This window comes from Ostrea edulis, chromosome 5, assembly GCF_947568905.1.
Source record: "Ostrea edulis chromosome 5, xbOstEdul1.1, whole genome shotgun sequence".
In the NCBI taxonomy this organism is placed as follows: domain Eukaryota; kingdom Metazoa; phylum Mollusca; class Bivalvia; order Ostreida; family Ostreidae; genus Ostrea; species Ostrea edulis.
Window position 1 is genome coordinate 74,703,051 of NC_079168.1, and position 14,973 is coordinate 74,718,023.

The window sequence follows — 14,973 nt, forward strand, 5'->3', positions numbered from 1 at the left end:
TTACGAAATTGGTCACTGTTCGTTATCTTCACATTTTCATTGTAAAGAAATGCATGCCATAATCAACGCTTTTTCTTATTAAGTTTTCCTGTTCGAGTTGAGTATCATAAGTCCAGTCATATCAGAACGAAGAAGCTCTTCTGGTAAATTAGTTTGCATGGCAGATATTGTACTTTAACATTCTATTCAAGATCAGTGTATAAAGAGAGCAACAATTCAATACGCAACTTCCGAGAATTCAGCTCTTCTGTGATAGAGGTACGTTCAGTGTTCTGTTGAACGCTTGGGTGGGTACAAGATGTATACATACACTATAGACTAGCTATGTAAATACGGATAAAAGTAATGAAAGTGTAATTTTTGTTTATATCAGCCATTGGTATACATTAAACTGACCATATCAAGAATAATATTTGATAGCATTAGGCTATTTAATTAAATATTAAATTATTTTTATTTCCTCTTCAGCACGAGTGATATTTCAAAGATAAATGGTGGTTATCGATTTTTTGTTTTAGCTATTCTGTCATTAAATACTAATAAACTTACTACTATTGTGTGTCCCTGCAGTTTGGGTGGTTGCATGATGTCCGATAATCGGCCTCTAGGCAATATATGAAGGCAGCCATAAGCATTTGTACCCACCCCGTGTGGACGATAGTATGTTTTGCGTCTCACTGTGCTTAAGAGATCCTCAGAGGAAAAGAACTATTGGGCAACTCGGAAATTGCGTAATGCATTTGACCCAATGACAAGTTGTATTGGCAAAGTATATCGTTACAACGATCAAAGAGTTTACAAAACGAGATTTTTGATACCCCTATAACATCAACTTGTTTGTCAGTAGCCTGCCTTGATTTAAAAAATGATCATACGCAGAACAAGATCAGTTGAGAGACATAAACGCCATATGAAGGTGATTACGGGATATTGCTACATAAATAAGGGGAAGTTGACGATGGAGCATCATCGCAATCCATGACTGACATGTATGAGGAATCTACATTTCAGCCAAGGCTTACGACGATGACGATGGAGGAGCTGAAGTCATCCCTTTTGTCATAAAGATGAGTTGTTAGTTTGCCGTTAACGTCTACGTTCAATAAAATATCTAAGTATTAAGCAGATGTGGAAGACTCTGTTGTGTATTTTATTTTGAGTTCATCGTAATATATCGACCTCGACATATGAATGAAAATTATCACTGGTATTGTTAATAGATAAAACGTCATCAATATATCTAAATGTCGATTTGAACGCCGCATATTTTTTCTTCTCTTTTCATGTAGAGACTTTTGAATAAATTATACCTCATTAGAATGTCAGCTAATAAAAGGAGTACGATCCGTGCCAAAGACTACAAAATATTGTCAATGAGGAACTCCAGCATATTTTTGATATCAACAAAGTAATTTTTTGAATGATTGATATGAATATTTCCTTTTTCCATTTTTATTGAAGAAGTTGCGCAACGTTCTATGTTGTCAAAAAGCCTAGTCTTTAATTTACCGTGAGGCATATTCATGTAAAGTGTTGAAAAGTCATACGTTTTGATGTTGTTTATAAATCAGAAACGTTTTGTGATTTCAAAACTGAAAGTTCTATAATGTTTCTTTTAGAATCCAAATTTGATTTAAACCACTTCTGGCAGATGTTGTGTCGCAATACGTTTGACGTTTCTCTTTCACAGCAGTTAATAGTTTCGTGAGGAGGAAAATACATTGTGGTTTGGCAAAACATTTACTGGATGCAGCAATGTATATTTGTTGGTGTTTTTTTTAAGTTTAGGAATCCAGTGTAGGCACGGTAACTAGCTCAAATTAATTCGTCCCATTGACTGGGATATTAAATGTGTTTTAAACTAAAGTATGGTTTTGAAGAATTTCATCTTTTGAAAGGGCAATTGGAGTATAAGTAAGATTACCAAAAGTGGAATTAATGCCAACCTCGTTTAAAATACAGATGTAAAAATGAGTTTCAAAACAAAGACCATGTTGTTACAAGCTTTATAAACTGGAACCTAAACATATTCCTCATGTAACATATAGATCTAATTCTTTTATCACTAAACACAGAAGGGTAGATGGTACGCACTTTTGTTTAGGTGTGTCTTGACCTGGATTTCTCGAAATAAACTTAGTCGAAACTTGGACCTGATTCTGAGATTTTACTCAAAATTTGGCTGCTCATAGAAAAGAAAACCCAAACTTATGTTCCAGATTTTTTCGAGAAATTCAAGCCAGGGATTGGCACACATCACCTTAAAATTAGTCAATGTATATTTTTCAAATTTTAGATACATGTAGAGTGGAAGTTTGACACCCTGTTGGAAAAAAATCACATCGATGGATCGCCCCTCTGTCACTTCGAGAAATATTAAAAACTTTTATTTATTGACCATATACCTTTTTCTATATGGCCTAAATATAGTATATAGGTAAATGCAGAGTAAAAAGGTAACCTATACATATATTTTTTGATAAAAAATCGTTTTTCATTTTCATGTATCAGAAGATAAATTAAAATCGGAAGTCATATTATAAGTTGGGTTGCTTTGAGTAATTTTCAGTCTAGGGCCGAAACGTTTGGGAACCGTCTGTTAAATGGTGACCGACTTGCTTATAACTGAACGCGCCTTTCTATGTGAGATGAACGTTTGAAATCACGGGTATTGTATATAGTTTTCAAACATCAAAAACATTGTGAATTGACAACAACGATGGCTACCGATTCTTACTCGTCAGCAAATCCAGTGGTAATTCTTTATTATATCTGTTTATATTTTATAGAATCTATGCATCATCATGTTATTCTGTAATACTAATGACTTCTCGTACACAATGTCACACCGCCAGCCTGAAAATTAGTTTAGTTTTGTGAATTACTTGAACATCAGTGACTTGTACTTCACTGTAGTAATGTTTTACTTTCAATTTTATATATTGGTGTAGCACTTTGATTATGTGAGAGTTTATGAACTTTAACTAGGAAAACAGCAGTTATATGTTTCATTTTCATGTGGTTATTTTTTCTAAAATTCCATTAATATGTTTTACGGTGTGACCGTGTTTGAGGGCGAAGCAAAAACGTTTTGGCATTAGTATCTGTATCCAAAGCAGGACAAAAACAACCTGAAGTTAGCACGCGGACGGAACTGTATCAAAGCATCCTAATTTTGGACATTTGATCCGCCTAAATATTGAACGCGGGAAATATAACGCAATTGATGTAAACAGTACATTGTGACGTCATATTCAGCGTCGTTATTTAGCAAATTTACAAACATAGCGTTTGAACTACAACAAAAAACATGGCGTTAATCGTGGAGTGATTATATATGATTAAGAAAATAAGATTTACATGCTTTTACGGATTTTATGTGTAACATCTCAGAACGGCGTGAACTAGGGTAGACGAGATTCAAAATGGAGAAATACATGTCCACGCGCTAATATTCGAACCGACGCCATTGGTACCAAACTTTTCAAGTTCCATAGGTATGGTTTAATTTTTCATTATTTTCCTATATTTTCCTTTTAAACATGTATATACGTGTTACCTATAGGGAGAGCTCCGCTCTCACGGCCCTTTGGGCCCTTCGGGCCGTGAGAGGGCTTCGCCCTCTATTAATTTAATATTTTTACATGTAGCATATATAGATATATATCTTGTTTGATCTAGGTTGATAAGAATCTGGTTGTTCATACCGGTATATTTTCTGTTTCTCCAACTTGTATATCTTGGGCTTAAATCTAGGTCATCAATTCAAATTGTAAACAGTGTGGGAAATATAAAGTGTGTGTAAATGTACAAAACACTACACTCGGGTAGTGTACCCACCGTTAACCAGGCTGGGAACACTTCCCCTATAGCGAGATCATCTCGCTAAATCGTGATTATTCCTCTCTAGCGAGAGTAAATATATCCCGTACAACTGAGGAAAAACACATGGAGTACATCTCTTCGTGTTTCACGTGAAAAGAAGAAAACGTGCTGAAATGTCTGGTACTTCCAGTGATTTTTGAAGGCCCATTTTGGGTCCAAATTTCGGCCCTTTCCCCTCCTAAAAATTGTAAAAATTTTCTCAATTTAGCTTGCATTTTTCCCAATAATAAAATTATGAAAGGAAAACATATTTGAAAAAAATAAACATTCGATGTGAATTATATACATAAGACAAAGAGTTATGGGAATGATGATTAGGATAGAATAGTTTAAAATTTTAGAAGGTTAAAGAAAATTAGATGTGTAAAATAAAGATAATGTACATGTAATGTATCAAACATGATTTTAAAACTTATTTACAATAAAATTGATTTTTCCTAATTTGACTGAAATGTCGACAATTTTTCCCAATTCGAAAGCCACAGGACCTTTGTAAAAAATATAGAAAAATCACTGACTTCTGCAAATATATAAATCAAAACAAAACACTCACAATGTGCACTGGATTTCAGCCTCCTTCCCTATTACGCAGCAACAATGATATGAAATTTCTTAACTGTGTTCTCAATTTTATAGAGACAATTCGCTTCATGTTGAGTGTATGTTGTGCTTATTCAGCATTGCACAGAATCTGCCATTATTTTCAATAAACCACCAGAACACCTGCTTATGGTAATGTTTACTATCTCGCTAAAGAGGGATAATCGCATTTTAGCGAGATGATCTCGCTATAGGGGAAGTGTTTTCAACCTGTTAATGGTTATATTAGAATTACACCAATAAACCTGTTTTAAACCTGGTTTTTAAACCTGTAAACTACATATTTCTAAGATATTTGAAAACAAAATTATTTGATACTGGCAAATATTTGTAACTGGTAAAATGAATGTATGAGGGGACTAGAGAAAATATACTCATTTATTAAAACATATATTAAATATTAGTATATCATCTATTTGAAATACACAGAAATGACAAGTCTGTGTAGTCTAGTACTGATAGGAAGGAATTCTTTCGCAAATCCCTCAGTGAGATAATTTTGGGAAGTCCTTGGAAAGAATGTTGAAAGCCCTTTTATACAAAATGTGAATTGAACAGCTTTTTTATTCTATTTCATTCCCACAGATTGGATACAGTATGCATACATGTATATGTTGGTGTTTGGTTAGGAAACTTGCGGTGTTGATCCTCGAAAGGTCATGTGTGAGAGAGTATGGTGTGGGGTTCCCCCTGGTAATCTGATTTCCTCCTACACCAATGACCCATCATATCAACATCCAAGCAGACAAGTGACACATTGTTGTAAAATTTGTCTGTCTTTCATTTCAAAATATATGAAGATTCATTACTCTTCAATATAGTGTTTTGAATAGGTAATGTTCAGAATGTAAGGGTAGTAAAAAAGTAAAAGGGAATCTGAAGTCTTTTGCACTCTTCCAGTCACTAACTGAAAGTCTTACATAGTTGAAATTTTACTTATGGATTGCCAGGGAATATCCCAGCTCCCAAGTTTTAAATTGAATGATTGACAATCTAAATAAAATCAGACTTTTTAGATCCGCGCCGTATACTTTGCGTAAGAAGATCTGACATAACCCGATTAAGGGTCATGTTCATGTGAACTTTATGTTAGCCAATCAGCGCGTCACCTATGAAGTTGTCGGTGTTCACAATTCAAGGAAAATGGCTGCCATTGTTTGGTTTGGAAAAAAAACATCGCAGCTAGAGGTGACGTCACAATGCACCATTTACGTCGACTGGTGTTATATTCCTCGCCTTAATTAAGTAAACCATCTTCAAAACTATTCAAATCATACCCTTCCCTATTCATACATAAATCGCAATTCACAATTAATTCAATTTGGGTGTATTTTATATCGTATGTTTTGTTGTTTGTATGAACGGAATAGATTCAGCATTATTGCAAAAGTTTAGAATTCCTTATGCGAGAACAACAATTCTATAGTGTGCAATAAACTTCGTGGGAAAGCGATTACTGAATCTTGTTTACGAATTGCCGGGAACCACCTGAATAGCCATCATTATCTGTATGGCGCAATCTGACTGGCTGATACTTCTCATGAATATTCCAAGCAAATGGTCATGTGGACATGACCCCCAATGGGGTTATGTCAGATCCTATTATAGCGATTGTGAGACCGAGCGTATCCTTGGATCTGATTTCAATTAGATTGAAAGGGTTTTATTACATTGACTTTACCCAGTTGGTAGTAGTAAAACTGTAACTTTTATCTCAATTTATGCTAATACTACTTAATTATATGATTAACAAAAAGATCTCCAGGGCTTCTTAAGCCCCACATCTTTTTTGTGTCATGAAAGCTTCATGCTTATGGGGAAAGCTTCTGTTTCTAATGAAGAGGAAATTAATTTTTCGAAGATATATTGAGTATTGATATCATTAGATGTATCATATTTTAAACAGGAGAAAGGTGACTTTACAAATATTTCATTGGCGGGAGACCCTGAACAGCCCCCCAAAAAGAAAGTACCAAGAAGATTGATCTATTGTAGTGATGGAGTTCTAGAAGAATACTCAACAGATGAAGAGGAGGAGAAACCCCCAGAACCAACAGTTAATCCAGTAAGAATTGTGGTGCACTTTACAATGCAACTGTTTGTCAAGAGTACAAGGAGCCTCCATAGTAAAACACGCTCAGAACGAACACACTTATAAAAAAAATCAAGCTTATTGCAAAGTGATAGCTATCCCCTATCAGAGGAAATTTGGTTATAACGAAATATTTTTGCTGGCCCTGAAGATTCACTATATTTCTGTGTTTTACTGATTCATTAGGATCGAAATTGGCTTTAGAACTATAGCTTTCTGGGAAATCTATCCGCATTTTCCCCATAAAGCTACAGTTCTGCAGCTAAATCTACATTGTGAAGAGACACATTCTATTTTAGAATAAGAGCAAATAAAGCCACTGTGGTAACAGTAGGGTATTTAGATATTGTGGTTCTTCATAATGAAATTTATAAATAACAAAATGTAAGGTTATTTGCAAGAATCACGACATCAACAGTAACATACAGTGTACATAAAAGTATTATGATAATGAGGATTTTTTTGTTTTCCATTTCAGAAAGAGCTAACTTGGTTGCCATGGTTTTGGTATTACATGGTGACTGCAGCCAGAGGAACACTCTTTGGTAATACATTATGAACTGTTGTTGTTAAAATTCTGGTTTAAGCTAACTTAATTAAAATGTTGTAAGGTGTCAGCATTTGATACATTTTTACATCTTTGTACCTGAAAATTTGTGTGAAAAATCTTAGAATTATGTTTAAGTGTTGTTCACTTTAGAGCTATTAGATAGCAGTTAAATACACTTTTGTCAGCATGTGTGTTTGTATATTTATTAATCAACATAAGCTTGTTTTATTTTACTTAATTATTGGTTAATTTCTGTACCTCAAATCTCATGAGATATGTACCCTCTATGAAATAATATACAAAAAATTCAGAATTGATAATCGCAATACATGTATAATACATAATGTATTGGTTCACGCCTTTTTCTGTACAAATCATAAGGCCTAATGTTCACTTTCCTTGTGAAATACAGTTGTGAATTCTTTGAAATTATTTTGAGAGATTGTGGGAATGATAAAGTGAAATAAGAATTACACATTTTCATGTTTGCTTTGGTTCCAGTGGCAGACAGTTGTGGAGAAAAGCTGGCTTGGTTCTTTGGAATCACCACACCAAAATATCAGCATGCTATTGATGAATACTATCGTCTTAAGGAAGAGGTATGACAATTACAAATCAATGGAAAATACTCATAGCTGAATTTAGAAACATAGTTGATACTTTTCTAACAGGAAGAACTAAAATGAAATAGACCTCGATTCAAACTCAGCCCTACCCCCCCCCCCCCCCACCCCCTTAATCTCCAAACAGGTACTCTGCCAACAGAGCTATCTGGCACTTGTGAACAAATCCATCAGACCACCACTCTGGTTATTGATGGCCTCTGAGGTATTAAAGACCAGTCAAAAGTCATTTTCTACATGGACATTATGTGTGTATCTGAAGTAAATAAAATTACTATTATACATCAGGGTTATTACATGTGTATATAAGGAAATAACATTGCTATTGTACAATTACTTCAGGAATGAAAGTACTTTTTATTTGTTTTATACAATATAAAGTAAGTTGGGACAGTTTACGCATTATAAACTGCAAAGCGGTTTATAAAATTGTGTAAACTGTCCCAACTTACTTTATATCATATAAAACAAATAAAAATTATTTTCATTTCTTATAATTTAAATTAGTAAACCACGTTTGATATTATTTGATAGATGATTGAAAAGAAAATATCAATATTGTATGACGCGGACCAATATCGCAATAACAGCAAAATGGTAACTGAACAGCCAAACGTATTGTGACGTCATTCCTATAACGTCATATAGCGGGACTAAAGGGCAACTTTGTTTATACGATATATAGAACATTGATAAAGTGAAATAAAACAATCAAATTGCATGTAACAAATAAAATTAAATTATTTGTGTATACTAGTACATGTAAATGTAAAATGACATTGCTGTTGTACATCAGTGATATTGCATGTTTAATATTCTTTGACGTCATGTACTTTGTTTTCAGGAGGAAAAGGACAAGGCTAGAGAGAAAAAATCCCAAGAGATGTTTGAAGAAAAGAAATTATCTCAAGTGAAAGTGGAGATTCAACAAAATGTAGAAAAACATGATCATGAGAATGTGGAGGATTCTGCTGCAACAAAATATTGACTCCTACACCTGGTGCTCTGGGCAATCAAACATTAATCCATTCCTCGAGCAAGTATGCAAATCATGATTTAGTGCAGAAGGGAACAATGCTTTGTACTTACAAGTATAAGGTTTTATTTTCTGCAATGGACATTGTGGGATATCTGATGATGTTACAAGTATTAAGTTTTATTTTCTGCACACCATGAGAGAAAATGTTAACTGGGTATCAATATGTAGAGATCATGTGCAGAATATCACAAAGAAAATCATATTTTTTCTGGTGAAAATCTTTAAAAACAACACAGTATATTTCTAAGTAAAGGCTAGTCTCATATGAATATAATTACTTATGAATATAAATATTTATATAATTTATTTCTTGTCTGCGAATTTGACATAATCTTATTGGAATAATAGCTATATCAGAGTTTTCTTGTGGTAGTGTAACTAATGTTTTCAGTTTTTCTTTACTCTAAATGAAGTAACATAAAATATGGATACTATAAAATAATGCAAGGAAATGTGAGGTTGAACAATTTGTCATTTTCTGCAGTAGGTTTTCTTGCTGTGAATTTTGTTGGCTTATTTCTGATTCATTTTACATGATGATGTTAGTGGTTTTAAATTTTGTCTAACATTTGAGTATTTGTTGAAAGGGAAATATGATGTATATAGATTTGTTCTTTTTTAATCTCCTTCATATATATGAATTCATGTACATTTATTGTTATTGATGGTGTGTATTATTGATATCACATTTTACTTATATTTTTGTTCCAAATTAAATATTTCAGAATTGTTTATCACAAGGATGATCAAAATCTCAGTGAACGCACGTAAAATAAAAGTGTGTGGGGAATGTTTTCAATTTAGTGACCCAATACAACAATCAACAAGAGGTCCACTGGCCTCAACGGTCACGCAGTGAAAAACTTTATAGAAGTGTTACATTATGATGATGCAATAAGCGTGTCTTTCAAACTACGGTGTAGAAAAGACTGGTTTATTAATCACCTTTGACGACCATGACACACTGTACATTGATTGTTTGTGCAGTTTTGCGTACATTATTTTTGCATACCGTATAGCGTGTTTATTCCGCAGGTCTAAAATTTGGCGATTTGCTGGCTGAAAAGTATGCTAATTTTTCCTAGAATGAATTTTAGCGGACAGGGAAGAGTTGTCTCTCTTTCAAGTACTGAAGTCGCAAGTTTGGCGGTAAGCTATCTAACCGCTAAAATAAGCCAAAAGAAAATTATAACCCTGCAGAAAAAAACACTATACAGTATTTTGCATTAAGGGGCATGGACATGATTTGAGTTAAAATTTTCAATTTTTAATGTTTAGAATGCTTAACTATTAGGTCAGCAAAAATTTGAATGTTGAAAATGGAAAAATAAAATTTTCCGTGTCCATGTTCCTTTAGGACCTTGGTTCCTATTGCTTTTCAATGTTATAAGTGAAAGGTTAAAGGTCACAGAGAGGAAAAAAAATTTATGTACAAGATTGTACATCCAAATTTTATTACTAACAGTTGTGGGAATGGTATGGTGCATAAAATCTTTGTTTGCAATGTACCATTCCTCTATAATCTGAGAAAAGGAATTTCCTTATTCAGTGACCGTGACATTTTGTTTGTAACATTTGAGATCAAATTGAACCAAGAACTTAATGTACATGTGATTATTCTTGAAAGTTTTAACAAAATTTGTATTGAAAATAATTTTGAATCTTGTACACATAAACTGTAGAAATATCTGTCTCAATGACCTTCACCTTTCTTGCAAGTCAGACAAAATTTAGCCGAAATCTATTGCATAAAAAGTTTTGGAATTTCCCTTTTCTTGACCTTTTACCTGTCATCTTAAAAAGTCATAGGCACCCAGGTCTTTATACGTTGTAACATTCCTGCAAGTTTGATCGAAATTGGGTAAGAGGCATAGCCATCTATTCAAGAACAGTGAGTCACTGGGTGGTAACTTACTGCATGTACATCCTTCAGTATTTTTCATCCAAATTTTAGCCTTCAAATCATCAGTGACTCGAGTAACCAGATTGTGATGTTAAAAGGAATGCTTGCTGCTCTAACAGTTTAGAACACTTAGTACAAAGGTTACCTTACTTACAATAAAATGTGTCAGGGTGGGGGGGGGGGATCTGACAAAACACTTGCTCTGGTTCTTTTTTTTTCAACAAAAAGTGTATTCCAACTCAAACTTTGTTGTACTTTGCATAAAAATTGAATCCAATTTTTATATTGTCACCATAAAAAAAGTTAAAACCACCTCAATTCTTCACAAGAAGAAAAATTCCCCTAATGCTGTATTTTTAGAAATACAAAATGAGTAATGTTACTTTTAACTATTTGCATGTTGTCAAACTAGTGAAATGATATCTTTATGTTTATTTGGCACTCCATACACAGACCTATTTAACCCTACCCTGACCTATATATATATATATGTGTGTGTGTGTGTATATATATATATATAAAAGCACTAAAAAGGCCACGACACTGTTTGTTTTTTAAAACTCAAATTTTCAACGCAACCCAGGTCTTTATCAAGAGACACAGTGTCGTGGCCTTTTCAGTGCTTTTATAAATTTCTTTACTGGCCTTGTATCTTCTTAGATCCGACACTTTAAGAAAGTAGGATGTTGTTGGGTTTTTGGTGCTTTTATATATATATATATATATATATACACAGAACAATTTTCAAATAGAAGTAAAAATAAAACCCCCACTCTGGGCTGGAACCGTCAATATTTCACAATGTTGGCAGAGGCCTTAGATTATATGTACTCTGTATGTTGTGTGTTTAGAAATTTAAAATAAGATTTAAATGTTTAATATTGCATCATTTTTTAAAATGTTTTAATTGACCCCAAGAGACAGTGACCACGAAATTCATAATTTTTTACTTTTCTACCCCCCAAAAAATTGCAACTCATTTCAATGGTAGAGAAGTAATTCTGAGAAGAAATTGAGAATGCTCAAATCACGCGTGACAAACGAAGACAGACACTCACACATAGGAATAAGTGACCTGTTTGTCAGTGAATCACTTTTACTTGCTAAAACTTTCAAATTAATATACGACCATAACGATTTACCTTATACCTTGTAAAATGTAAAACTTTGAACCCCTTAGATATCAAAGCACCTTACGCTGAACCCAGCAACTACCGTGAACTCTAACTGAAGATCACCCTGTACTACACGAACGTTAACTGTTTCTAATTTTAATCCATAAATACAGAGAAAACTCTATCAATACATATAAATACCCCTGTATTTATATACTGTAGATTCCTAGATATACGCGGAAAAAAATTGTCACGTAATTTCGCGAGAAGCATCACTCGCGAACTAAAATTAGTACTTATAAATACACCTGTATTTATATCATTGGCGATTTAAGGGGGGCGCACGCTGCGCCCCCCCCCCCCCCTCCTGAAATTTTCAAATTTAAGGTAAATCGTGGTATCTTGTGTAGAAAAAATGTACTAAACGATAAAAGAAGCAATAATTTCTCCACTCCCGGAGAAATAAATGACAAAATCTTTTGATTTCTTGAATTACTATATTGGGAGAACTTATCACCCACCCACCCCCCAAAAAACCCCTCAAAATCGGCGTCATTCTACTAATTTCACCATATAAAAAATGATAAAAAATAGTACAAATGACTTAAATAGGAGAAATATTTCAAGCCCTATAAAATCTGTAAAATCCAAGAGCTTCCGGGGGCTTTGCCCTTTGGACCCCCACCAGGTCTTCGCCCTGGACCCACTGGGGGCCTCAAGGTGGCCCCCTGCCCCATAAAGTGGCGCCCCCCGTAACCCTGGATCCGCCATACTGTAGACTCCCAAATATACGCGGAAAAAATTATCAAGTAATTTCGCGAGAAGCATTCACTCGCGAATTAAAATTAGTCGCGTTTATTTTTATACAGCTAAAATATATGTCAATGCTCAACAGAGCATTCGCGAATTTTTGTTCTTGCGATTTATATATATATAATGTCAAAAAATGAATGAAGAAATCGACACAGTTGTTAAATAATTTAAAGATATAAACACCATATACAGGTAATTATGGAACAATGCTACAATAAATGGGGAAGTTGACGATGGAGAAGCTGAAGTTATATCCATTTTGTCATAAAGTTGAATTGTTAGTCTGCCGGTAACATTACATATCTTCAATAGAATATTCTAAGTGCAATGCAAATGTGGAAGACTATGTGTTGTCTTATTTCGTGTTCACTGGGATATATCGAATCGGCATGAGAATGAAAATGATTATTGTTAATAGATAAAACGTTGACGATGTATCTAAATTTCGAGTTGAAGGCCACAGCAAGAGATTTTTTTCTTCTCGTGTAGAAGCTTTTAAATCATTTCTGCCTCGGAAGAATATGAAAAGGTCATCTAATGAAGGAGCGCAATTCGTACCCTTGGGAATTCCAACATACTGTTGGTAGACCTGATCACCAAAGACTACGAAGATATCGTCAATGAGGAACTCCAGCATCTGTTTGATATCAACTTCAGAATACTTGTGCGTAGAATCAGAGTAGTGTTTAACAAAGTATCAAAACGTCCTCACTTGAATGTCACGGCAAGAATTTTATTCTTTTCATATATAGGGTTTTGAATGAATTATGTTTCATACAAGCACAAAAACAGAATGAGGGAACACAATTTATGCCCATGGGAGTTCCAAAGTTTACATATTGACGTTGTCAATGAAGAAATTCTATCAATTTTTTTTAAATATCAATTTCAGAGTACTTATGCGTAGATTCAGTATGTTGTTGTTGTTGTTTTTTTTTTTGGATGAGTGATCACAAAATATGAATATGAGTTCCATTTTAATTAAAGAAACAGATACCTATGATTTCAAAAAGCCTAGTATATAATTTATCATGATGCATGTACGTAGTACGTGTATAAAAGTTGAAAAGTACGTTTTAATGCTGTCGATTTTAAGAAAAAGTTTTATCACTTCAAATTTACTATAAACGTTCCTTGAAAGTTTTGAGAATCCATCCAATTCTTGCATATGTTGTGGCACGGTACGCCTCAAGTTTCCCCTTCAAAGAAGTTCCTGAGAAGTAAAGATAAGGGCTTATATCGGTACTGGATCGTAGTGCAATTTGTGTCTTGGTATGGATTTATGAGAAGTTTTAGAATACACTATATATCACAGTCAATTATATCGCTTGAGTTCGAATTTACTACATGTATAACTCTTTAATAGTAAATTCGAACCCAAGCAATATAATTGCTGGCGCGGTATATAGATACGACAATGTAACTCATATTGCAAATATGGAATTAAAATGAACCTTACAATGACTATGCTAACGTTGTTGCAAGCTTTGTCAACTGGAACCATACAGTATATATACATAGGTGGATCCAGGATTTGTGAAGGGGGAGGGGGGGGGGGTGTCAAACACTTAATCCTTCAGCCACTTTCCACAATCACCCCCCCCCCCCCCCCCTTATTTACACCTTTTTGCTTGTGTACATAACATCAAGTCCTGAACATGTATCAGCCTACTTGTTACTCAGATCTGATTTTGAATTTTAAAAAAACTTATTTAAAGATTATTTTCAATAGGTCAGGGTTCTGGGGCCGCACAGGCCCCCAGAAGCTTTGCGGTAAATGGTGCAATCTCCAGCATTCTGAGCATTTCATGGCACTTCTTTTTCACTTTAAAATTGTCAGCTTCTTAAACAAAACTTTTAAGTTACACATATACTTCTTAAGAATTCTAAAGTGATACGTGTAGCTGACGAAAATATCGTAAATATAAATCGGTGTTTCGTCTTATTTATCGTAGAATTAAATGATATACTGGTTTTGATAAATTTGAATTATGCAATTAGATGTAAGTATCCACGTCCTTTCATATCATTTTGACCCAAAGTATCGTTAAAATTGAATTATTAATCCGTAAAAAAGGTGGGTGGGTGGGTCTGGATCCCTTCCCCTCTGGATGCGCTCTCATATTCCTTGTGTAACTGATCTAGATGTCAAGGTATCCTTAATTCTTCATGTATTTAGCTCAACCTATGTTGTTTTTTTAGTACAAACCGACAATATTTACCAGGGGGTGGATCCAGGAATTGCGGTTACAATGGGGCGCAACTTTATGAGGCAGGGGGTCTAGGGCCGCCTTGAGGCTCCCAGTGGGGCCAGAGCGAAGCCCTGGTGAAGGCCCAGGGGGTGAAGCCCCCG

General features: G+C 34.3%; 1 protein-coding gene across 1 annotated transcript; it reads left to right on the forward strand.

Moving 5' to 3' along the window:
* The first annotated feature begins 2,621 nt into the window (after positions 1-2,621).
* LOC125652539 (protein FAM177A1-like) lies at positions 2,622-9,521 on the forward strand. The gene is made up of 5 exons (XM_048881844.2): positions 2,622-2,755; positions 6,392-6,550; positions 7,056-7,122; positions 7,629-7,726; positions 8,595-9,521. Exons 1-5 carry the CDS (start codon positions 2,720-2,722, stop codon positions 8,736-8,738), a joined length of 504 nt encoding a protein of 167 aa, XP_048737801.2. The 5' UTR covers positions 2,622-2,719; the 3' UTR covers positions 8,739-9,521.
* The last annotated feature ends 5,452 nt before the right edge of the window (positions 9,522-14,973 follow it).

Excerpts from the sequence above, each read along its gene's own strand:
- LOC125652539 (XM_048881844.2), top strand. The coding sequence starts at position 2,720 with ATGGCTACCGATTCTTACTCGTCAGCAAATCCAGTG. Across the intron at positions 7,123-7,628 it reads AGCCAGAGGAACACTCTTTG|TGGCAGACAGTTGTGGAGAA; the intron begins GTAATACATTAT and ends CTTTGGTTCCAG. Across the intron at positions 7,727-8,594 it reads ACTATCGTCTTAAGGAAGAG|GAGGAAAAGGACAAGGCTAG; the intron begins GTATGACAATTA and ends CTTTGTTTTCAG.